General features: G+C 58.7%; 1 protein-coding gene and 2 long non-coding RNA genes across 6 annotated transcripts in view; 1 reads left to right on the forward strand and 2 right to left on the reverse strand.

Annotated features, from left to right (window-relative positions):
• TJP3 (tight junction protein 3) overlaps positions 1–24,464 on the forward strand; it is a 26,551-nt gene extending 2,087 nt beyond the window's left edge. Inside the window, exons 1-21 of one of the 4 annotated variants that reach the window (XM_039878343.1) lie at positions 5,380–5,577; positions 9,278–9,334; positions 9,451–9,560; positions 10,272–10,374; positions 10,582–10,933; positions 11,474–11,577; positions 12,486–12,645; positions 12,927–13,041; positions 15,212–15,270; positions 15,511–15,577; positions 15,885–16,041; positions 16,552–16,660; positions 16,747–16,978; positions 17,594–17,805; positions 20,135–20,230; positions 21,539–21,609; positions 22,021–22,231; positions 22,312–22,412; positions 22,764–23,027; positions 23,786–23,832; positions 24,218–24,464. In XM_039878343.1, the coding sequence (XP_039734277.1) occupies positions 5,560–5,577; positions 9,278–9,334; positions 9,451–9,560; positions 10,272–10,374; positions 10,582–10,933; positions 11,474–11,577; positions 12,486–12,645; positions 12,927–13,041; positions 15,212–15,270; positions 15,511–15,577; positions 15,885–16,041; positions 16,552–16,660; positions 16,747–16,978; positions 17,594–17,805; positions 20,135–20,230; positions 21,539–21,609; positions 22,021–22,231; positions 22,312–22,412; positions 22,764–23,027; positions 23,786–23,832; positions 24,218–24,320 (2,748 nt within the window). In that variant the 5' untranslated portion in view covers positions 5,380–5,559 and the 3' untranslated portion in view covers positions 24,321–24,464. Of the gene's footprint in view, positions 1–5,379; positions 5,671–9,277; positions 9,335–9,450; positions 9,561–10,271; positions 10,375–10,581; positions 10,934–11,473; positions 11,578–12,485; positions 12,646–12,926; positions 13,042–15,211; positions 15,271–15,510; positions 15,578–15,884; positions 16,042–16,551; positions 16,661–16,746; positions 16,979–17,593; positions 17,806–20,134; positions 20,231–21,538; positions 21,610–22,020; positions 22,232–22,311; positions 22,413–22,763; positions 23,028–23,785; positions 23,833–24,217 lie in introns of those variants that run through there. The other 3 variants (XM_039878344.1, XM_039878346.1, XM_039878345.1) reach the window with 3 other exon arrangements.
• LOC120615375 (uncharacterized) lies at positions 3,296–4,610 on the reverse strand. The gene is made up of 2 exons (XR_005656250.1): positions 4,457–4,610; positions 3,296–4,131 (listed from the first exon to the last, which is right to left on the reverse strand). It is a non-coding gene; the product is annotated as an uncharacterized LOC120615375 (long non-coding RNA).
• On the reverse strand, positions 18,036–22,349 carry LOC120615374 (uncharacterized). The gene is made up of 2 exons (XR_005656249.1): positions 22,222–22,349; positions 18,036–21,787 (listed from the first exon to the last, which is right to left on the reverse strand). It is a non-coding gene; the product is annotated as an uncharacterized LOC120615374 (long non-coding RNA).
• Positions 24,465–24,489: the final 25 nt, after the last annotated feature.

Genomic DNA, 24,489 nt, shown 5'->3' on the forward strand with positions numbered 1-24,489 from the left:
GGAGGGAGAGGGAGGGCGGGGCTGTGACGGTGGCGGGTCGCGCAGGGCTGCGTGGGCGCGGGCAGGACTTGGCTTTTACCCGGAGGGAAGTGGGGGCCCCGGTCGGCGATGCGCAGAGGCGAAACCTGACTCAGGTGCTCGCGGGCGCCCCCTGGTGGCTGCCGTGGGGAGGACAGGCTGAGAGAGGAGAGGGCAGGAGCCCGCGTCCAGGGCTGCCCAGACCGGGCAGGTCCAGGTGAACCACGATGGGACCGGACCAGGTAGAGGCAGAGGAGATGGGAGAAGTGGGCAGAATCTGGAAGGACTTTTGGTGGAACTAACGGCCTCTGCCGATGTATGAGAGACACTTCCGTGTCCAGGGTGATTAGGAAGAAAAGTCAAAGATTCCAAAAGGCGAGTGGTACGGGTCACCCGGAGGTAGGCAGAGATCTGAGGGGGAGGCTCGGACGCCGGTGTGAAGCCTTTTAATGTTATCCTGTTAAAGGATAATTTTTCTTTTTCAGAAAGGTAAAAGCGAGACTGTCATACTAATAAAACAAACAGGTGCTTTAGGAGTTTACTTAACTCATTAATTAACGAGGGAACCAGTGAGATTTTACAGCCTGTTCAAGGAAGAGTGTAAACAAAGAACACGTGTGTGTGCACACACACGCACACACGGGCATCAGGAATGCTGAAATGAATTCAGGAATAAATGCAAAACTAGTCAATAGCCACAGGGAAATAATCTGGGGTCTCCACGGGACAAACGTCATTCGCAGTTCTAGGGTCAAGAATCACCTGCAGTTTCCAGGGGTGTACAATAGCTCAGAGGTGATGAGAGGCACAGGCGACGAGGCAGGGTACGCCAGAGCCTGGCATCCATCAGATGCTCAATAAATATGCTTGGAGCCAATGCGCGGGAGCTCCTGGATGTCCCTGAGCTAAAGCCACAGCTCCTTCACTGACCACTCACAGGCGGGACTGTGTGTGGACAGCTCCCCGCGCCGGCCAGTGAGCTCTAGGCTGCAGCACAGCGCCTGGGCTGCAGGAGGCGCTCAGTCCGCGAACAGGCAGCTGGTAGGGAGCACGCCGATTCTGAGAGCCGAAAGGCGGGTGCGTATGCTCAGGACCGGCAGGTTCCGGGTGCGGCTGGCTCAGCCACAAAGCAGATGAGGACTGTCAGCGTGGGGTCACTGGGACTTCTAATGGCCCTAGTGACGGGGAGCTGTCCTGGACACAGGCGCGGGGGCCAGACTGAAGAGGGACAGTAAGAAAGGCGTGGGGGGTCTGGGCCGCACCCCCAGCCGCACGTGCAGAACCCTGCTATAGACAGGTTCGGGGGACGTCCAGCCCTGGGAACAGCATAAGTCACCTTCGCTTTTTCCCTCCGGGGCTTGTCTCCCTCCTCCTGGCCCAGAGTGCAGAAGGGAGCTCCGGAGCCCCGGGGAAACCTCTCTACGTGGGGGCTCAAATCGGAGCCGAGTCCCCATGATACAGACAGGGACACAGAGGCGAGAAGCAGAGGGGCTGGAGTTCATGCTGGGCTCAACACCCCCCCCACACAGAGATTCTTTCTAGAGATCCAGCTTCCTCCTACCTGGTGGGGGAACACCCCCACTGTGCCCCCTCCAGCTGCATCCCACACTCCAAGCTTCTAGAAGGGTCTACACGCCCCTCCTCACCTTCCCTTTCCACCTACATCGAAGTGTTGTCACTAAGGTGCTCGAGGACCCCACGTCGCCAACACCTGGGACATTCCTCAGTCCTGCCATGCTACAGCGGAGCCTGCCACACCCCGAATCTGCCCTTCCTCAAACCCATGGCCCAGTCCAGTCACGAGGAAATGACAGAACGCGGTGGTGGGGGAGGGGGCATACTGCAGAGTCTCGACCACTCGCCTCCAGGTGTGAAGGTCGGGGAACAAAGGGGTGGAGCCAGAGTAGACGCGCTGACCCAACATACCGGGGGATCCTGGCCAGGTCCCGGGGCAGAAAAGGGGCATCAGTAGAATCTGATTACGGCCTGAAGTTTACTTGATGGTGACGTAGCAACGTTAGTTTCCTAGTTTTGATAAACATACCAAAGTCGTGCGTGATATTCATGTTGGGCGAAACCGGGTGAGGAGCATATGGGGACTCCCCGAATTATACCTACGACTTGTCTGTAAATTTTAAATGATTCCAAAATAAAATGTTTCTTTTTGAAAAAAGGAGACATCTTACAGATCCTCCAGGTTTGCCTCCCTGGGCCCCCAGCTCCCACCCTCACTCACCTCAGTCTGTCTTCCCCACGGCGGCCACAAGAGGGCGCCGCCAGTGAACACCTGAGTCAGGTCCCGCTGCCCACAGCCCTCCCTTGGGGTAAAAGCCCAAGTCCTCCCGGCCCACAAGGCCCTGCACCACTTGCCCCGTCCCCTCCCTGCCCTTCCCTCCTCCCTCTCTCTCCCTCACTCTGCTCCAGCCACACGGGCCTCCTCGCTGTTCCTTCAACACGCCAGGCATGGTCCTGCCCCAGGGCCTTTGCACGTGCTGTTTTTGGCCACCTAGAACCTCTTCCCCCAGATCTCCCCATGGCTCCTCCCTTACCTCCTTCTTGCCAAACTGTTTCTCTTCCCAGCTCCCTCTCACCTAGGTGACTCCTACTAAACCCAATTCTTGTCACGAATGTCATCTCCTCAGAGAAACCCTCCCCGAGCCCCCAGCCCAGGTCATGTCTCCCTGCTGATGTCTTCAGGAGTCTAGGTTGTACTTATAAACTTACGTTCTGTGGTGATTCCATTATGTCTACCTGCCCTGAGGATGCCGGGTCTCTAGTCAGTCACATGCACACACAGCGGGTGCTCAGAAGATGCTGGCGGTTGAGCCAGAGCCCAGTCAGGGTACAGAGCTGTTTCAGGACATTCTTGGGCTCTGGTCCCACCCATTAGGCCACAGATGACCTTAGCCTTCTGCAGCTCAACAAAGCAGCCTCCACCAGGGAGACCCCAAGCCAGGGAGTAAAGCCCCCAGGCTCCCACCCCTCCTGGCCACTGACACTCTGGGGGATCTCAGCTCAGCCTCTGTCCTCTCTGGGCCTCAGTTTCCCCACAGGTGCTCAGAAGCGGCCAAGCAGATACTTCCGGGACCTTACCTTCCCCTGCCTCCTTCACCAACCCCCTCATGCACTGCCCTCTCCTGGTTGAAGTTGGCACTGCAATTTCAGGTGGGAACTTGGTCCCCCATCACTTCTACTTAATGCACTTAGCGCGCAGTAGGGACTTGAAACATTCATGTTGTGTGACTGCCTGGAAAAACGAAGGCATGAATGAAGTAGATTGATGAAAAGCAGATTTTTAATTTCTGCAAGTGATCTGGAGGTCGGAGGTTGGGGGAATAGGGGACTCAAGGCCAGCACCCTTCTCCAAAGCCTGGGATTTGGGCACAGGGCCATCTTATGGGTACTAGGGAGCCATCGGGTGTCCTGGAGCAGAGTGTGACTGCGAAATCAGAGTGGCGGTGGCTGGATGGAGGCCATGCACGCGTCCTAGGCCGGTTGTCCCCTTTCCAAAGAGGGGTTACAGTGGGGTTTCTCGGGGTTGGCGCATTCTCTGTGCAGGCCCCTCCCAGGCAGCATCCCTGGCCCCCACCCACTGGGGTGTGGAGCAGCATCCCTGACCCCAACCCGCTCGATGCCAGGAGCACCCCCAGTCGTGACAACCACAGGTGTCCCCAGACATGGCCCGGGGTCCCCCAGAGGCAGAGTCACCCTATAGTGAGAAGTACCAATAGTGAGGATTGGGGGGTCAAACAGCCAAATCCAGCTCTCGCTGGCCAGGCTGCCATGGGACCCATCTGGACTCAGTTTCCTCAGCTGCAAAATGGGCACATGAATGTCACATGTAACAGTGGCTGGAGTGAAGGAAGCACTCAGTAGCTGTAAGCCAGCAGCTCGATTACCACGATTCAACCCGTTCGCTCCCCAGAGGATGGCACTGAGGTCAGGCGGCAGTGAGTGCAGGAATTCGGGGTGTCCTCCCAGCTTCCGTCACCTGCAGGCCACCTGTCCGATTGGCCAGACTTGCGTCCCAATCAGTAAGTCCTCCCGAGCAATCACAGCCACAGACCCCTGTGTGTGTGTGTGCTGGCGGGGAACTTTTATTTTTCCTATGACCTATTAAAACAAATAACAGCTATTTAAAAAAACATTTACCTTGTTCTACCTGATATCACTTTGTGTTTTGCCTGCTGGTAGCCGAATGTCACCCTGGGGAAGCCTGAACTTTTCCCTCCAGCCAACAGGTCCTCCCTCAGAAGGGGCTTCTGTAAAGGTTTATTGCCTTGGTGGCCTTTGGAGACTCTTGAGGGACTGAATCGGGCTGACTTGGGTCTCCAGATTAGTGTTTTGGGGAGGGATGAGAAGTCAGCTGGGGGTGGGGGGTGCGGCTCAAAAACTTTGATTATATTGTTTGTCTTTTTCACTTAGCAAACTCTCTTACCTTCAAAACCCCAGCTGCGATGCCTCCTCTTCCAGGAAGCCTTCCCTGATCTCCCGATTTCCTCTCGCCTACCCCGTTCCCACAGCCCAGCGGTTCCTTCTCTCTGCAGTCTTGACTGGATGAGGCTGGGAAGGGGCATCTAGGCCAAGACCTGCCGCTTCAGCCTTGGGGCGAGGCGAGGCACAGACACAGTGGCTAGTCAGGGAGTTGTTGTTTTTTTTTGCCGAAAGCAATGTGAATGGAGCCACCTCCAGCTCCACCCATCCAGATGACTTCCTCTCTCCCTCCCTCCCTCGCTCCCAGGTAGAGAGTTTCCTGCCCGGGTCGCGTTTTTCCTAGGTCTTCCCTTAGGAACCTGGGCTGCTCAGGGTGAGGCGAGGCGGGCGAGGAGCAGAAGTCTGACCTTTGCTCCCGGGAGCCCGAGGAGTTTCTCCCGCCCCGTCCTCGTCCACGGGAGGCGCAACCCGGTGTGGGTGTGAAGACGGGGCCTGGCGCCAGCGCGGGCGGCTGTGCATCTTCACAAAGTCCGCGCCGACGGCCTCTCTGGGCCTCAGTTTCCCCTCTGTGAAATAGACTAAACCTCCCGGAGATGGGGGTGACTCGAAAAGACCTATGCTCCGGAGGTCTCTGGCCCTCGCCTAGCTTCTGACCTCTTAGGCCTCCCCGACTGAACCTCAAGATGTGCGCGTCCCACGGTCGGAGGACGTACCGGGTCGCAGCTCCGCTCCGCACGCGGCCGGGATTTCCGCCGGGTCTTCCCTGCAGCCTTGCCCGGCGGGTGTCCAGCCTGCGCCGCCGGCCGGGGCTCGGCGGGGCGGAAAACCCGTTTGGGCATTGCCGCCCGCGGACGGGATCGCGGGCCGGGGGGCGGGGCAGGCGGGCGCCCCGGCGCCTGAAGGCGCGTCGGGGCGGGGGCGGGGCCGTGGGGCCCTCGGAGGAGGAAGGCCGGCAGGTGCAGCCCCGAACCGGCGGGAGGAGGACGCGAGCCGGGCCCCCACTCCGCTGCGCCCCTCCCGGCCTCGTCCCTCACCCCGCGGTGGGGACCGCTGGACCGTTTCCAGGTCCCCCGAGGAGAGGGGCGCTTGAGAACACCGGGGTGGACCATGGCGGTGAGATTCCAGGCCAGTGGCCCGCCGAGGGCGGGAGGGGGAGGGGATCCGGCTGCGCTGGGGCCTGGACCCAGGACCCTCGATCGCCCGTTGCCTATGTGACAGGTGAGGAGACCGGGCCCAGAGGCACGCGGCGGCCACCCTGAGGCCGCGCTGAGACGCGTCCGCGCCGCTCGGCCCCAAAGGCCGCCTCGGTTACCCGGTAGACCTGGGTTCAAATCCCGACGTTTCTATGTCCCTTGGGGCCAGTGAGCCAACGCCTCTCCGCACCTCGTCTATAAAATGGGTGATGGTCATTTTAAAGAATAGTGGAAGGTTTCTAAGGGAAAATGTACTTTAAGCGACTGGCACGTAGTAGGTGCTAAGTAGAATTGTTTACGCCCGATTCCCAGGGGTGTTCTGCGAGGTAAGCTTGAGCATTAATGGAGGAACAGCTGGCAGTGACTTTATGTGTGCGCCGGGTGGCTTTGGTGAATGCGGCGAGGCTGCTGGAGAAAGCGCCACCATTTATTGGGTGCCTACTGTATACAGAGCCGTTAACTCGCATGATCCGCCAGAGATAGGGGTTGAGTAAATTGGCCGGGCTGGGAGGAGGACTTGGGGGACTTGACCCTTCGGGATGGAACTTGAACTGGCTCACATGCAATCTACTGGGTTTCAGATAGGGCCAGAGGGGTAAACTGAGGCCGGTGGGGGGGGGGCGGGCACGCGGCTCGCCCCAGGCCATAACGCCGAGGCTTTAGGACCGGGCGGTTCTGGTTCCCGCCACCTCCTTCCGCGCTGCAGGAACAGCTCCCAGAATCCCCTCCCCAACTGGAGTTTGTGCGCAGCCCCGACCCCCCACGGTTCGCGGAGGTGGGGACGGAAGGGGCGGGGGAAAGAGGACCTCAGCCTGGCAGCCACTCGCCTGGGGCTGTTTGACTTGGTAAATGACCTGTCCCGCTTGCTCCGCAGCTCTGCTCTCCTGGGTTTGCAGCCGGCGCTTGGCAGGGGCCGGCGGAAGGTCCCAGCCCCGCCCTCTCTGGGCTGGGAGCTCTGGGCTCCAGACACACCTGGTTGGGTTCCTTGCAGAATCTGCCTTAGTCCACCATTCACCCATTCCTTAGACTCCGTGGTTCCTGGACCTACAGGACAATGCTGGGGTCCCAGGGCCCCCATTCCTGCCCACCAGGAGCCCCCAGACTGGAGGGGTGTAGGAAAGACGGGAAGACTTGGGACATCCCAAGGTCCAGTCATCGGGGATGTGTGGATGGGGGCGCTGGGGCTATGAAGAGTGAATAGGAGTTTGCAGGGGAGCAAACTCCTATTCACTCCTCGGCTTGTGCCAAGGGCTGGAGGGGAGGGCCCAGCAGGTGTTAATGGCGGTCGCCAGAGTGTCCGGAGAGACAGCCCCAGAGGAGAGGCCAGACACTCCCCAACCGATGACTAAACTGGATGATCTAAGGTGGTTTTTGATACCGTGAATAAAACGTAATAAAACGGGGTGGAGTGCTAGGGAGCCAGGGACAACTGGGCTAACCAAGGAAGGCCTGAGGAGCTGGCGTAGATCCTAGACCAGAGCAGGAGGGGCCGGCTGTGCGTCAATCCTGGGAGGGTGTCCCAAACACGGGGGACAGGCAGGGCAAAGGTTTGGAGGTGAACTACGCCGGGGTGGGCCGGACGGGTCAGGCTTGACCCGGCGGGCGCAGGGGAGACCGGAGGCCTCCGGGATCCATGAAGGTGAACCTACCCAAGGCGAAACAAGCCCGGGCCACATGCATCTGTCCCCCTAGGAGCTCTGGTTCCTTGCGGGTTGTTTCTTCAAATAAAGCCAAGAAATCGAAATTAAGGAAGCTGTGGCCAGGTGGCTGAGCAAGGGTGCGGGGCAGGCTGCCAAGGTTTGCCTCCGTGCTGTGTGACCTCAGGCAAGTTACCGAACCTCTTTGGGCCTCCCTTCCCTCCTCCCGAAGGCACGAAGAGTAGCGGTGCCACTGGACAAGGTCACTCAGGATGAAATGAGTGAGGACGCGGACAGCCAGCACTGAACAGTGTCGCTTATTAAAATGATGCAGAGAAAGGCTGCTGTTGCCATTATTATTACTTCTCACACCAGAGGGGTAAACTGAGGCCGTGGGGGGGGGGCTCCATCTCCCCAGGCGAGGCTCAAGGCTGTTCTGACTCCATGCCGCCCTCCCCGCCAGCCCTGAGCGATGGCATCCGGGGTGGGGCCACCCATTCTGCAGAAAAGGAAGTCGAGGCTGGGGAGGCAGCAAAGGGCAGAGAAGAGGGAGCCTGGGACATGCGCGCTGACCGGCTCCGGCTCCGAGAGGCCCCGCCTTCAGCTTTGTTTCTCTCTCCTCCGCCCCCTGCCCCCACGCCTGAGAGCCAGGAAGGCTGATCTCCCCAGAACCTAAGCAAAGGCAGTAGAGCGTGCCCACGGAGTGGTTTAAGCTGGGGGGGATCCCTTCCACTGCTTGTGCCAAGCTGGGGAAACCGGTCGGGCGGGGGAGCAGGGCAGCCCCACAGAAGGAAGGGATAGGTGGGTGGGCTCTGGCTTGCGGCCAGGCTCTGTGTCCCCCCTTCTCCCAGGGTCTCCCGGCCTGGGACACTGCAATCTTAGAGCTGCTTTCTCATCTATACCACGGGTGTGAACATGACAAGAGTCCACGTCCCGCATCCCGACCCTCCCTCAGCTATGCTGGCTTGGCAAGTGCCTCGGTCTCCCCATCTGTAATATGGGGTGATAGAATGTTCCCTTCAACGAGTGGAGTAAATGGGATAGTGCATGCAATGTGCCTGGCACGAAGGAAGCACTTCATTCATTCATTCATTCATTTATTCACTCATTCGATAAAAAGTCATTGACTCCGCTATGATCCAGGCACTCAGAACTCGACTGTGAACAACACAAAAACCTCTGCCCTCTGGAGCCGGTATTACAAAAGGGGGAGACGGACAGTGAACAGATAAAATACATCTAGGGACTGTCAAGGGTCACAAGTTCTATGAAACAGGACCCTGTGTCAGGGGAAGGCAGAGAAGGTGATCTGTTGTGGGGCAGGAGAGGCCTACGGTTCTGAAGAGGGTGGTTGGGGGGGGTCTCGCCAAGGAGGTGGGGAGACCCGGGGGAGGTGAGGGAGGGAGTCAGTTAGAGAGCTACAGGTGGTGGGGAGAGCTTGTGCAAAGGCCCCGGGGCAGGACCGTGCCTGGAGTGGCGGGCCGTGTGGCTGGAGCAGAGTGCGAGCTCCTGCTGCCTGGTGGGCCTGTTTAGGTCCCCCAGGGACAAGCCAGACCTTCCAGAGCAAAAGGGACCGATAACTCACCTCTTCTCTGCTCACAGTACAATTTGAGTCACTAACTCAGGGTTTCTCAGCTTTTGGGGCCAGGTCGCTCTCTGTGGGGGGGCCGTCCTGGGCACCGTGGGGTGTTGAGCAGCATCCATGGCTTCCGTGCACTCGATGTCAGGAGCACCCCCAGTCGTGACGACCACTAACATCTCCAGACATCGATGGATGTCCTTTGGAGAGAAGAATCATTTGCAGTAGAGAATCGCTGACTTAAATCCATTTTGCAGATAAAAAAAAATAGGTCTCAAGAGAGGTAGCAACTTGCCCACAGGCTTAAACCACAGGAGCGTCAGACTGGGGCTCCCCACCCAGGGATGGGGACCCCCAAATGCTCTGATGGATGTGCCGTGACCTCACGCCCACCTCTCCCGTTTCTCTCCTGCCAGGTGTCGGACATGGAGGAGCTGACCATCTGGGAACAGCACACGGCCACGCTTTGGAAGGTGAGTCCCCCCACACAACCCAGTGGGTGCCAGAGGGAGTGGCAGTTTTGTCCCCATGGGAGGACTTTTGTCCTAGAGGGAAGCAAAAGCTCATCCCGTCTCCGATCCCCCCTCAGGACCCCCGCCGGGGCTTTGGCATTGCGATCTCCGGCGGCCGAGACCGGCCGGGTGGTTCCGTGGTAGTGTCGGATGTGGTGCCCGGAGGGCCGGCTGAGGGCAGGCTGCAGTGAGTACCAGGGCGGCGAGGTTCGGGCACAGGGAGGACACATGAGAGGAGGGACCTGTGTGGGCCACACAAAGCTTGGAGGCTGGAAAGTGCCTGGCACCTTCCTGCGGTGTCGACACAGGCCTTGGACCTGGCAGCGTAACAGAGTCGGTGATTTGGCCGTCACTCTCCGCAAGGCACTTCCTGGCCCTCCTGGCTGTTCCTGCGGCCATAGTGGCCCCGGGCACTCTGGGACCAAAAAGTCCTGGACACCTCTCTTGTGGCCAGAGCTGAGAGGACCCGTGTTCTGAGCCTGTGGAGGGAGGTGGCATTTGGAAAATGGTTCTGGGACCCGAGTAGCTGACGGGTGATATGGCTGGGCCCGGAATCGGGGACCAGCTTCAGGGAGAGAAAGAATATGCGACGCGGATCGGGGGAGAGGGAGAAGAGCAGGAAGAGGTGGGGCTGGGAGAAAAAGTGGGGTGTATGGACGCGCCAGCGGGGGTCACAGCTTCCCTCCCACGGTTGCGTTATATTTAGTGGGCTGCATCAGCCACCCCGTTTTGCAGATGAAGAAACTGAGGCCCAGGAGATACATGTCTTCGTGAGCTTGGGGACACTAGTGAATTAGATAGGGGGTGCCTGCCCCGAAGTTGGGCGCTGGGCCGTGCTGGGGCCCTCGGGGCACCTCCCGTTGGAGGCCTGCTCCCTGACACCAGCCTCCTCCCCCAGGACAGGGGACCACATCGTCATGGTGAACGGGGTGTCCATGGAGAGCGCCAACTCCACTTTTGCCATTCAGATACTCAAGACCTGCACCAAGATGGCCAACATCGTGAGTGGGGCCGCGTGGGAGGGGCCCCTGTCCCCGGCTGAGCCCCACTGGTCCTGTGGCTCACGGGTGGTGCGAGCATACGCAAGTGGGATCCCGTTCCCATTTCACAGCTTGGACGCTGAGGCCCAGAGGGGCCGGGGTCCCCCAGGGCCACCCGGTGGATGGGACAGAGCCTTGAGCTGGTCGCCCCTCCACCTCCCCTAACAGACGGTGAAGCGTCCCCGGAAAATCCAGCTGCCCGCCCCCAAGGCCGGCCCCTGCGCCCCCGGCCGCCAGGACTCAGACGAGGAGGATGCGCCCTGGCGGCAGGAGGAGGCCGACCACGGCCGGGGCTACGAGGGTGACACGTCCAGTGGCTCCGGCCGCTCTTCCGGCGGGCGCTCCCACCGGCCCCGGGCAGGCCGCCGGAGCCGGGCCAGCAGCCGTGGGCGCAGGAGCCCGGGCAGTGGCTCCGAGGCCAACGGGCTGGCCCTGGTGTCCGGCTTCAAGCGGCTGCCACGGCAGGACGTGCGCATGAGGCCGGTGAAGTCGGTGCTGGTGCGGAGGAGGGAAAGCGAAGGTGAGCCCGATGGCAGCGGCGCTCGGCGTCCCCACAGAGGGGCCGCACTGGACGCCCGGACATCCGGCTCCACCTGGTGTGTGGGCAGCAGGCGAGGGGCCCAAGATGGCCCTGTCCTAGTCCCAGGACCTGCGGACGTGTCACCTCACACAGCAGAGGGGACACTGCAGATAGGATCAAGCCAGGGCCCTTGAGAGGGGACGACCCTGGATTCCCCAGAGGCCCAGTGTCCTCACAGGAGGCAGGAGGGTCAGAGCCAGAGACATGAGCGAGGCTGCGCTGCCAGCTGCGAGGAGGAGGAAGGGGCCACACACCTCTAGAAGCTGGAAAAGGCCGGAAACGGCTCTCCCTGGAGCCTCCATGCAATGACATTAGAAACGCCGTGGTGACACTGTGTCTTACCAGTGTCAGTCCCAGTGTGAAGGGGAGGAAGCAGCCCTGATGGCGGGAGGGCCAAACGCAGGCGAGAAGGCTGAGCTCCAGGGGGACCCGGCAGCCCAGACCCCAGGCCCTGCCTCAGTTTCCCTCCTTTCCCCACAGAGTTTGGGGTCAGACTAGGCAGTCAGATCTTCATCAAGCACATCACGGATTCGGGCCTGGCTGCCCAGAGCCGCGGGCTGCAGGAAGGAGACCTCATTCTACAGGTGAGCCCCGGCCTCCTGTCGGGCAGGGCAGGGAGCCCCAGGCCAGAGGGGTTCCGCGTGACCGAGCCGTAAGTCAAGGTCAGTAGACCTGGCCCTGGACCGTTCGCCTTCTGCACTATTGCCAGTTTCCCAAAGGTTAGAGATGGCTTTCCCCCTTCACCGCCATCTGCGGTGAATCCACTGCCAGAAGTCAGTTTCTAGTTACCCCTTTGGCTTGTCTGTTTCTAGTATCAGAATCTTGTGCTTACAGCTCTGCTTCCCAGACCTGCCCTACGTGGTTGGTGCTCCTAGGAGTCCAGGCTCAGAGGAGCAGCTCCTGAAAATCTGTTTCTAGCGATTCCTTAGTGTTTGATTTCCAAACCACCTCCTGTTGACTGCGTCTAGAGTCTCCTCAGAGTTATCTGTTTCTTGTGACCCTGAGGAATTGTCTGTTTCTAGTGGTTTGGGGCCGACACTAGAAACAGCTTCATGGGGGACTAGATCTCCCAATCCTCGGGGTAACTGAAAACAGACGGTCCCGAGGGCGGATGCTGGAAAGGGATTCCCGGGGACGGAGTCCTTCCTAGGAACTGTTTGTAATCTACCTCTAGCTGTCTGCTTCTGGCGTCTTTAAGCATCCTCCCCTCTCTTCCGGTTAGACTCGTTACTAATATTCGTTCCCAGTAGCTCCCGGGAAACGCCCCTTCTAGGTTTCTAGTGTCCCCTCCTTAGAAAATTCTGTTTCTAGAATTCTTGTGGAAGTCAGTTCTTGGTGTACTCCTCTCACAGACATTTTCTCCTGAGAATATCTGTTTTTAGTAATTCCTGGGGATTGTATGTTTCTAGTGCCCCCCTCCCAAACTATCTGTTTCTAGTATCCCCTCTCTCTCATTGACTCAAGTCCTGTCTTCCTTCCTGGTCCCTTTTAGATCAACGGGGTGTCCAGTGAGAACCTGTCGCTGAGCGATACTCGACAGTTGATCGAGAAGTCAGACGGGAAGCTGACCCTGCTGGTGCTCAGGGACCGAAGGCAGTTCCTCGTGAACATCCCGCCGGCCGTCAGTGACAGCGACAGCTCCCTCCTGGAGGGTGAGCAGCCAGGAGGCAGGCCCTGGGGGTGCTGAGTGGAGAGCGGGGGAGGCGGGGAGTATCAGGCAGGGCCAAGCAGGAATTGGCTGGTGAGCCTGGCCCTGAGAGGCCCAGAGAGGGACAGGAGCTTGCTCAAGGCCACACAGCAAGTCAGGGCCGGAGCTGCCAGGCTGAGCCTGACTGGGCTAGGCCCCTTTGCTTAGAGGGGCCTTGATGTTCTCCTCTGTGGGTCCAGCTTGGAAAGCGTGGCATGGCTGATGGGATGCCCTCTCCCCCCGCAGACATCTCGGACCTGGGTTCAGAGCAGTCTCAGGCGCCACCATCCCATGTGCCACCGCCACCCCAGCACAGGCACAGGCAGCAGAGTCCCGACGCCAGCCGAACCAACTCCCCCGTGTACGTACCCCCGTTGGCCAGGAGGGGAACGTGGGCATATTTTTTCTACTTGGGAGTAGCCTTGGGGTGCCGTCCTGGTGGCCTACCTGAAAGAGGCTTCCCCACCCACCCACACACAGTCTTTCTTGCCCTTAGTATGTGGCTTTTGGTTCCTGGGTGCTGGGAGAGCCGGATGTGGATTGACTTAAAGCAGAAGGGATCCAATGTTCTAATGCATCCTAGGAGACTTCAGAATGCATAAACCCTTTGACTCGGCAAGGCCCTTTTAGGGGTTTCTCTTGGGGGGCAAAATAACCATGGATGTATGCGAGGACCGGAGGGTGCTGGTTCGTGCTGATGCTATTTATAAAAGGGGAAAATGAGCAGTCATCTTGTATTAGTCTCCTGCGGCTGCTGTGACGAAGTCCCAGATCAGGATGCTGGCAGGGCCGCGCTCCCTCTGAAGGCTCCAGGGCAGAGTGTGTTCCGTGCCCCTGGCCCAGCTTCCGGTGGCCTCCGGCAGTCCTTGGCTCCCAGATGGCCGTCTCTTCCCTTTGTGAATTCACACTGTTTCCTGTTTTACGGGGACCAGCCATACTGGCTTGAGGGTCCCAGCCTGCTCCATCCCGTGTGACCTCTTCTTTACTAATTACAGCTGCCACAACCCTTCTTTCATCACATTCTGAGGTACCGGGGGTTGGGACTTCTACAGGTGAACTTCGAGGGGACACAGTTCCATGCCCCCAAAACACAATTGCTCAATACTTGGGGTTTATTTAGATAACGGGCACCTGGCTTAAGCAGTCGGCACCCTGCGAAGCTAGGGGTTGTATCTGTTAGCAGATTACCCCCAAAGCTCACGGCTCAGAACAATAGTAAGTATTTATTACCTCCCACCCTTTCCAAGAGTCAGGAACCTGGGTGTGGCTCGGCCGAGTGGTTCTGACTCGTGGTCTCATGAGGTTGCAGTCGAGACACTTGTCCAGGGCCGTAGGCTTTTGGGGGTGGAGGATCCCCTTCCAAGTTCACACCCTTGGCGGGAGGACTCAGCCCCTCACCAGGCGGGCCTGTCCGACGGTTCCCCAGAGTGAATGATCAGCAAGCAGGTGAACCGCATTTAGTCCACAGGTGAAACTCAGACGTGTCATACCTCCATTCCCATCGCGTTCTGTCGGTCACACAGGGCGACCCCGGTTCGGTGTTGGGGGGCGGGCTATAGCAGGCCATCATTCCAGGAGGTGGGAGGTGTTGGGGCCCTCTCGGAGGCCAGAGGACGGCCCACCCCAAGGCCCCAGCTCTTACTCTGCTGTCGCCTCCCTAGGGTGCTAGTTAAGTGACTGAAGGAGACGATGCGTATGTGTGCTTAGCCCACAGTCAGTGCTTGCTCTGTGAGTTTCTCTTCCATTCGTTGCTACGACGATCATTACATATTCGTGCTCAGGAATACGAGGCAGCCATGAAAGCAGACACCTCAGAGAGCACATTTCAGAGGCCCGGGCAAACGCACTGGGCAGCGTGTGAGGTGGATGAACCCAAAACAGAACGACACAGGTGGCATTTCTCAGAGAGTTCCGGGGGACTCTCATGTGAGCTCAAGAGGCGTTCCACTTGCAGCCCGAAGGGTCTCTTGGCCAGACGGGCCCAAGTAGCTCGACAGGTGTCTCGGATGCAGACTCCATATCAGCTTATCTGTCCCAAGAGGCGGTGGGTGGGGAGTATGGTGTTTTCCAATTTCTCTCCCCACCCCCACTCACTCAGCCCTGGGGTTTCAAAGGGTGAACGCTGGAAATGCCAATATACGGCTTGATCAAGATTTTCTTTCAGGTGCATAGATTTTCCCACTCGTGTTTATTTGAAAGGCCTGATAACTAACTCATTCCTCTCTCGCAGGAGGCTTTCTCTTCCTACGGGTTATCTTAGCTTCAGCTGCTGTAAGAGAACCCCACAGACTGGGCGTCTGACACCGTGGACAATGACCTCCCACAGTTCTGGAGGCTGGAGGTCCATGCTCAGGGCTCTGGCGAGGACCCCGACCCAGCCTGCAGATGGCTGCGTCCTCGCCGTGGGCTTGCCGTCACCCAGTTACAGAGGGGCAGGACCGAGATTTGAATCTGAGTTCAGATAAATGAAAATTCTAAAAATCACCCCTTGACCTCTATCCCCATCTCACCCCAAACCCGTTCCCCACCAGGGAGAGCCCCCGGCTTCGGCGGGAAAGTTCAGTGGATTCCAGAACCACCTCAGAACCAGGTGAGCGGAGGCGGGGTGGGTGGTGACTCTGAGCACCTCTCCTCTGATAGCTGTCATCACAGCCAGTGAGGTCGTGCCAGGAACAGCGGAAGGGGGTGGCACAAGCATAGGTCAGGGACAGTTCCCTGGGAAGGACCTAGGGTGGGGGACGGCATTCTGCAGGGCAGGGATACCCTACCGCAAAGGTTTGGGGGGTGGGCCGGCCAGGGTGCTTGGGAAAGACCAGCTGTTCCCCTTCAGACGCCCCCAGGCAAAGCGGCTATGACATCTACAGGGTGTCCAGCCGTCAGAGCATGGAGGACCGTGGGTATGTATACCCCAGAAAAAAAATCCTACCAACCCGAAACTCCCACACTCCCTGGGGCACATTCCCACACGTTTGTTGATGGGACCACCGCAGGTCCGGTGGGGCTGTCTGGGAAACCGAGGCCCGGAGGGGGTGGGGCCCCCCCAAGGACGGGTGGGGGCCCCCCAAGGACGACGGGGCCCGTCCCGCCCCCCCTCCAGCCTGACCCGCCTCTTCTGGCCTGACCTGCCCCTCCACGCCCGGACCTGCCCAGCCCCGCCCACTGGGGTGCAGCTTGACCTCGCCTGCCCCGCCCCACCCCCCGCAGGTACAGCCCCGACTCGCGCGTGGTCCGCTTCCGCAAGGGCACCAGCATTGGGATGCGGCTGGCGGGGGGCAACGACGTGGGCATCTTCGTGTCGGGCGTGCAGGCGGGCAGCCCGGCAGAGGAACAGGGCATCCAGGAGGGAGATCAGATTCTGCAGGTGACTTGGACGCGGCTGGCCATGGGCATGTTGGCGTGCTGGCGATACTCCTAGTCTGGATGGCCTGTGTGTCCTCCCCTGGCTCTGCTGAGAGCGGGTGTGACCACTGTCTGCCTCCGTATGTTGTTGACCTTGTCAGAACCTTGAGAGCAAGTGTTGTCTGTGACCCACTGTCCGTGTCTACATATCATTGTCCCTGTCACAACTCTGTGACTACGCCCTCTTTGGAGTGTCGCAACATTCTCACTAGCGTCACGATCTTGTCACATCTGTGCCTCGACAACCCACCATGCTTCGGCCACTCGTGTACTGAGCGCAGTTCCCGTGCCCGGGGCTCAGGGTCAAGATCGTCAGGTGTCTGTGATGCCCGGCTGCCACAGGGCCATGTCCCCGTCAGAAGGCTGTCCCCAGTCGCGGGGCCCTTGGCAGCAGTTGGGGGTGGGCTTTGTCCAGAGGGAGAGCTGGGGCCTCGTGTCCAGAGCCGCGTCCACCCCACGCCCCACCTGACAGGTGAACGACGTGCCCTTTCGAAACTTGACGCGCGAGGAGGCCGTGCAGGTCCTGCTGGGGCTGCCGCTGGGCGAGGAGGTGGAGCTGGTGACACAGAGGAAGCAGGACAGTGAGTGGGGGGTGCGCGCGGCCCTGGGGAGGGGTCGGTCCAGGCGGCAGCTCCCCGGCTCACACCCCGCCCCCCGGCCCCCCTAGTCTTCCGGAAAATGGTGCAGACGGGCGTGGGCGACTCCTTCTACATCCGCACGCACTTCGAGCTGGAGCCCAGCCCGCCCTACGGCCTGGGCTTCACGCGTGGCGACGTCTTCCACGTGCTGGACACGCTGTACCCCGGCCCGGAGCAGGCCCGCGGAGGCCACTGGCTGGCGGTGCGCATGGGCCGTGACCTCCGGGAGCAGGAGCGCGGCATCATCCCCAGCCAGAAAAGGTGGGAGCTGTCCGTGCCCTCAGCCGCCCCGCCCCCCAGCCTGTCTCCCACCCCCGTCTCCCGCCCCCGCCCCCCAGCCTCAGATCTCCCGCCTCCGCCTCACTGCGCTGGCAGTGCTGACGAGTCACCCGAGGAGACAGACGCTCAGGGCTGCCGCGTCAGTGCTGTGTGGGTTTCCTCGGGTGCTGTAACAAGCCGCCACAAACTTGATGGCTTCAAACCACACACATTTGTCATCTTTTCTGGAGATCAGAAGTGCAAACTAGACCTTTTGGGGCTACACCCAGGCGCAGGCAGGGCCGGGCCTTCCCGAGGCTCCAGGGAGAACCGCCTCCGCCTTTTCCCGCTTCTAGAGGCGCGGTGTCTCTGGCGCGGGGCCCCTTCCCCCTCGTCATAGTCACGGCCAGCAGCTCAGCCTCCCCGTTATGAGGACCCGTGAGGACACCGGGACCCTGGGGAACCCAGGGTCATCTCCCATCTCAGAGGCTTGGACTTAATCCATCTGCGAAGTCCCTTTACCATGTGACATGCCCGCAGGTCCTTAGACTACAACAGGGACGTCTTTGGGGCCATTATCTGCCCATCCCAGCGCTCAGTGATCTCCCTTCTCCCCAGGGCGGAGCAGCTGGCCAGTCTGGAGGCCGTTCAGCGGGCAGTGGGGGCCGGGGCCGGTGCCTCTGAGGGCCCCGGCCGCAGGGCTGAGTTCTGGCGGCTGCGCGGTCTTCGTCGGGGAGCCAAGAAGACCATCCATCGGAGCCGCGAGGACCTGTCGGATCTGACCAGGCAGGGTCACTACCCGCCATATGAACGCGTGGTGCTGCGAGAAGGTGGGACCCCCGCCAGAGGGGCTGCAGAGCCCCAAGTAAAAGTCCTGGGAAGTTCTAGTACAGCCTTCAGAAGCTGCCATGCTGACCTCTCTCCTTCCGCCAAAAATACCCACTTCTGGTTATTGTAGGGCACAGAGGGGACAGGGAAGGGCTTCGTTCCTAAAAAATTAATTCCCGATTCCAATAGAAATAGGCAAGCCACATGCACATGTGTAATCCGTAAAAAGAAATAGTTGAAAATAATTTTAATAATTTCTTTTTTTAACATACTATATCCAAAATATTATTTCGAGAGATAATCCGTGTAGAAATTAACAATGAGCCATTGCACATTTTTTTTTCATACTGAGTCTTCGAGATCCGGTGTGTGCTTTGCCTCAGCACATCGACTCGGTCGAGCTCCATTTCAGATGTTTGGCAGCCCCACGTGCCCAGCGCTGTCACACTAGACAGCACAGCAAGGGGGGTTATTCATTTAGTGGGTACCCCCATTTTGAGGCTGTCAGCTTGAGGTAAACAGACGCCCTTGAAAATGCCCACTGTGAACAGGTGTTCAGACCAAAACACGTCCATAATTGTTCACAGCGGCATATTTGCAACAGCAAAAAGGTGGGAACAACCCAAGTGTCCATCAGCTGATGAATGGATAAACACGACGTGGTTCACCCACACACTGGAACATTATTCAGTCGTGAAAAGGCGGGAGGCGCTGACTGTCCCTACAACGTGGTCGGACCTCGAACACATGACGCTCAGTGAGAGAAGCCAGACACACAAGGCCACACAGTGTGTGATGATGCCATTTATGTGACATGTCCAGAACAGGCACATCCACAGAGACAGGAAGTGGGTTAGTGGTTGCCAGGGGCTGGGGAGGGAGATGGGGGATGACTGCTCATGGGGACGGGGCTTCTTTTTGGGGAGATGAGAATGTTCTGGAAGCAGATGGCGGTGGTGGTGGCACAACATTGTGAACGTCCTAAATGCCACTGAATCTTACACTTTACAATGCACAGGTTAAGAAAGCAAATTTTACGATATCTGTATTTTACCACAATCAAAAAAAAATACACGTACAAAACCAAAACGGCTCGTAGAGCCTTTCCCAAGAAGGGTGGGAGGGAAAGGGCCTCATCCAGATTTCAGGACGGGAAGAGATTAAGCGCTTGCCCACAGCCTCAGGGGAGAAGGGATTAAAATCAGGTGCAGAGGCCTTTAGGAAAAAGAGAATGCAGGAGGACAGGAAGAGCCAGTCCCTGCCACCCCCCACACCCCCCATGAGACGGGGCCAGCTGCTGCCGCACCACAGTACAGACAAAAAAAAAAGACTTAAAAATCAAAGGCCACGTACTTAATTTCTAGCCCCAGCCAATGAAAGTTAGAAATCTCAATGCATAGAGCATTTAAGAGAGAGAAATAGACCCGGAAGGAGAGGAGGAGAGAGGAGGGCTGGCCACTCACTCACTCTCCTGCTAGGTGTCTTCTGTACCCCTTGCCTCATTGGTGAAAGCGCCTATCAGCCCAGAGGTCGGCACTCTCCCTGCAGAGAGCCGGACAGCAACTATTTTAAGTTTTGTGGGCCAGAGGGTTTCTTCAGAAAATACTCTGCTGGAAGGCAGCCAGAGATAGTACATAAACGAATGGACTTGACTGCGCCAAGCAAACTTTATTTACATAAATAAGCAGCGGGGAGCCCTTGAGCCACCCTTCTGCTGGGCCTGCTTCCACGTCTGGAAGTGTAGCGTCACTTTACTTTCTCGTCCAATAAAGCTATCCTTTTCTGCAAAAACGAAAAACAAGCAGTGGGCTGGATGTGGCCCTTGAGTCGTAGTTTGCTGACCACTGAGTTAACTAGGTTCAGCTGCTATGACAGAGATACCAAATGACAGCTGCATTAAAAAAAAATAAATTTCTTTTTCAAGTAACCGCCCCAGTGTAAGCAGCTGAGTATGGTTTGGCTGCTTCAGCTTCAGGGACCCAGGCTCCTCGTTTTGTGTTTCTGCCTGGTTGTGTAGTCCAACATGGCACACCCAAGCCCACATTCCAGCCAGCAGGAAGGAGAAAGAGGGCGGAGAGGGCTCACCCCTTTCCTCGAAGGATACAATCGCACTCTTCGTTCTGCTTGCACCCCATTGGCCAGAACTTAGTCACATGGCCATCCTAGCTGCAAGGGAGGCTGGGAGATGTAGTCTTTAGCTGGGCAGCCATGGGCCTGGCTAGATACGTTACCACTACAGAGGAAGTAGAGAGTGGTTGTGCAAGGATTTAACGGTCTTCGCCTCCAATGGGATCCTGATTCTTTCTTGTCATTGTTTCTTGGCCCCCTCAGCCAATTTCAAGCGCCCAGTGGTGATCTTGGGACCCGTGGCGGACATCGCGATGCAGAAGTTGACTGCCGAGATGCCTGACGAGTTCGAAATCGCAGGTGAGAAACCAGGTCCCTTGGCAAATCATTGGTAGATTGTTTCCCAACTCTTGTCCAGCCCCTGGGGTGGAGGCAGCTTGCGCAGGCTGCTAATGACGTTGTTTGGGGTAAGAGTTAGAACATGAGCCACTAGCAGCCCTTCCAGTCCTGACAGGCGTGACACTCGGGCTGGATGGAGCCTCAGAGTCCTTAATGGTGTTCGCCACACAGCCACTGCCAAATGAGCCGATGCACAGCTGTTCTTTCATTTGTTCAAGATTTGAGCTATGGACACAGCGTCGAACAAAATACGCAGGGTACTCCCAGGAGGCCAAAAATGAACAACTACAGAAATAAACTAGATTAGGGGTCGGCAAATTACAGCTCCCAGGCCAAGTCTGGCCCACTGGCTATTTTTTATACAGCCTGCTAAGAACGGTATTGACATACTTTAAATGGTTGAAAAGAAGTTAAAAGCAATTTTTTTTGTGACATGTGAAAAGAATAATTAAAAGCTGCAGCTTGAACATAAAGGTTCACAGCAGCATTCTTCACAATAGCCATGGATGTGTGGCTGGGTAAGCACAATGTGGTCCACCCAGACAATGGAATATTACTCAGCCATGAAAAGGAAGGAAATTCTGACACCTGCTACAATGTGGATGAACCTGGGGGACGTTATGCTCAGTGAAGGAAGCCAGACACAGGACAAGTGGTGTCTGATTCCACTTATATGGGGTCCCTAAGAGATTCACAGAGACAGGAAGTAGGTGGTGGAGCCAGGGGCTGGGGGAGGGGAAGGGAGTGAGTGTTTGATTGGGACAGAGTGCCAGTTTAGGAAGATGAGAAAGTTCTGGAGACGGACGGTGGGGACGGTGGCTCAGCGACGTGCATGTGCTTGATGCTGCTGAGCTGTGCACTTAAAAGGAGGTTTTGGGTCACAGCCAGCGAAAGGCTGGGAGTTGGGACCAAGCCTGGGAGAGCGAGTGTCTGGCGCACAGGCTCTGCATCGGGCTCTTGACCTTGCCACCTGTTGGCTGCATGACCCTGAGCTAGTGACCTTATGTCCCTGAGGCTGTTTCCCCATCTTCCAGGTGGGCCAGGAACAGCTGGCCCTCCTCAGGAGGTAAGGGCTGAGGTCAGGAGGGGGCAGAATAGCAGCGTTGGGCACAAGTCCAACAGGCACTGCTGCTGCTTGCTACTCTTAGGATTCCTCTCAAGGCAGTGGGGAGCCGCGGTGGGCTCCTGGGCGGGGGAGGGGGACAGACGTGAACTTGCGGGGCTGAGGGACCACCCTGCTGAAGCTGCCGAGCGCCTCTGCTCCCACAGAGAGAGTGCTGAGGATTGACAGCCCATCCAAGATCATCAAACTGGACACCGTGCGGGTGATCGCGGAGAAAGTAAGCACACTCTGCTGTGGGTCCCATTTCATGGAGAGGGGACCTGGGGTGCAGGCATCCAACCTGTTCTTGCCCCGCGGCCGCAGTGTATTCTCCCGTGGAGACTCAGCTCAGAGGCCTCGTGATGTGGGTCACGAAGAGGGGACAGAGTCTGCCCAGAGTCACACGGCAGCAAACCCTGTGAAAAGGCGGAGACTCAGAACTGGGCTCTGGTGCTTAAGGCGCTGCGGCCTGGGTTATCATCAACGCCACCTCCACCCACCCCATGCTGGCCGCGGATGTGCGAGGCTGGGGTCCACTCTGACCTCAGACTCTTAACTTCCCTCCGACTCTTCCCTTGTCTCTTTGTGCCTGTCTCTGGGTGTGTTTCTCTCCACCACCCCACCACCCCATCACACGGGCCCTGTCCAGGACAAGCACGCACTCCTAGATGTGACGCCCTCGGCAGTCGAGCGTCTCAACTACGTGCAGTACTACCCCATTGTGGTCTTCTGCGCCCCCGAGAGCCGCTCGGCCCTCAAGGCGCTGCGCCAATGGCTGGCGCCCGCCTCCCGCCGCAGCACCCGCCGCCTCTATGCCCAAGCCCAGAAGCTATGGAAGCACAGTGAGCACCTCTTCACAGGTAGGGCCGGAGCAGGGGTCCCAGGGACGGTGATGGGTCCGGCCTGGGTCTCTCGGCACGCTGACGCCCCCTCCCTGCAGCCACCATCCACCTGCACGGCACGAGCGACAGCTGGTACCAGGAGCTCAAGGCCACCATCCGTGGGCAGCAGACACGGCCCATCTGGACGGCTGAGGACCAGGTACTGAGCCAGGGTCTGGGGCCTCTGTCTCCCTTTAGGGCTAGGTCAGGGTTCAGGGTCCAGACCTGGTACCTGTGGTGAGATGGGACTGGGGGTTTAGTTTGTGGCCTGGGGCTGGAGTCAAGGGTCAGGGCTCAGCTCAGGTTTGGGGGTTCGGCCTTGAGTCAAGCAAGGGGTCACTGGTCAGAACTCACCCTCGGGTCAAGGGTTAAGCCTCAGTTTGAGAAGCCAGAGTCTTAACCTGGTTTAGGACTGGAGTTTGAAGGTGGTGTCTGGGTCACGGTTCGGTCAGGGATCTGGGAGGGCCTGGCCCAGAGGTCTCGCCTCAGCCAGGCCACTGCCACCCTATAGCTGGACGGCTCTGTGGAGGACAACCTGGACCTCCCCCACCGTGGCCTGGCCGACAGCTCTGCGGACCTGAGCTGTGACAGCCGGGTCAACAGTGACTACGAGACGGACGGCGAGGGCTACACGGACGGCGAGGGGGGACCCCACACGGATGTGGACGAGGGGCCCCCGGCACCGGCCCTGGCCCGGTCATCTGAGCCTGTGCTGGCGGACGAGCCCCAGAGCCCAAGGGACCATGAGAGGTCATCAGGTGTCAGAGGGGCCCAGGTGAGCAGGGCATGGGGTGGCCCCAGCAAGGGTCTGGGGACTGGGCAGACACACGTGGGGAGCCGGTTTTCTCCCAGGATGTCGACAGAAACGTCTCTGATCAGATCAGCATCTGGGACCTTGGCTATGAACCAGTCAGTCACTTACAGCAAATGCTTTGACCTCCGTGGTCTGCTTCCATACCTGGGATACAGGGACAGATGCGATCAGCCTCGACGTCCCGGGGTGGTGCTTCGACCTCAACACTCAGCCCAAATCCCTGTCCGTAGTCGCTGGATGCTTAACAGTAGCAAAGGTTTATTCCGCTTTCATTCCATGTGGGGCTCCTGTCTGTGAATGACACAGGCACCCCTTTCTCCAGACCCTCCAGGTGAACGTGACTGTACATGTCCGTGAGGTCTGGTTAGTGGTGCTCGCCAGGGCTGTGTGGCGGTCCAGGGCAGCCTACTTAGCAGGCAGGCGCTATTTTAAGCCCTTTACGTGGGCAAACTTCACTCATGAGCCCAATGACAGCCCCCTGAGGAATTTTAAAGGGGGGAAACCAATTCCCCCTCTGCTGACAGGCTGGGAGGGCTCAGCTAAGGTCGCTAAAGTCTTCCTTGTCCCGTTTTCTCATTTAAATTGGAGATGAGTTGCAGACTTCGGGGGAGGGGTGATGAGGAAGCCCGTGGGCACCACCACCTGGACAAAGGTGGGGCAGTGGGAGGGGGTGGTCACTCACTGCAAAGGGGTGCTGACCTCCTTTCTGCCTCTCCAAGGTGGAGCGCCGTCACCCACAGAGTCAGCGGCGACAAGACAGCATGCGGTAAGAACCCCTATACTCCACACTGGAGCCCCTCAACCCTTCCCTGGGATTCGGGGTTTGGAGGGGTGAAGAAGAGGCCCAGACCCCAGCTCTGCCGCCGTGATGGTCCCCGCCTGGTGGGCAGGACAGCCCGGCAGAGCCACTCTGAGACCCGCCGGGCCGGGCCGTGATGTCGGCATCCTCCTCCTGGGAGGACCAGGAAGGCTTCCTGAAGGAGGGGACACTGCAGCCAGGGCTTTGAAGGCCGTGCAGGCGCTCGTTAACAAGGCCAGACCCCCAGGCCTGTTCCTGTGCCCATCCCGCGGGGCCCAGCAGCCAGCCTCTGCTCGTCATGGAGTCCACACGCTCCCCACCCACAGCCTCTCCTCCGTCTCCCGATCCCCAGGACGTATGAGCGGGAAGCTCTGAGGAAAAAGTTCATGCGAGCCCGAGATGTGGCGTCCTCCGACGAAGATGGCTATGACTGGGGTCCGGCCACCGACCTGTGACCCCCCGGGGGCCAGCTGGCCCGCTCTCCCTTTTCCTTCCTAAGCCGGGACTCAGTTTCCCATACAGGACCTGGGACCCTCCCTCCCTCCCTCCAACTGGTCTTTAATAAATATTTTCACAGCGCCGGGTCGGGTTCTAGTGGCTTCCAGAAGGAAAGGACACCCAGAG

This window comes from Pteropus medius, unplaced genomic scaffold (genome assembly GCF_902729225.1).
Source record: "Pteropus medius unplaced genomic scaffold, Ma_sr-lr_union100, whole genome shotgun sequence".
Taxonomy (NCBI): domain Eukaryota; kingdom Metazoa; phylum Chordata; class Mammalia; order Chiroptera; family Pteropodidae; genus Pteropus; species Pteropus medius.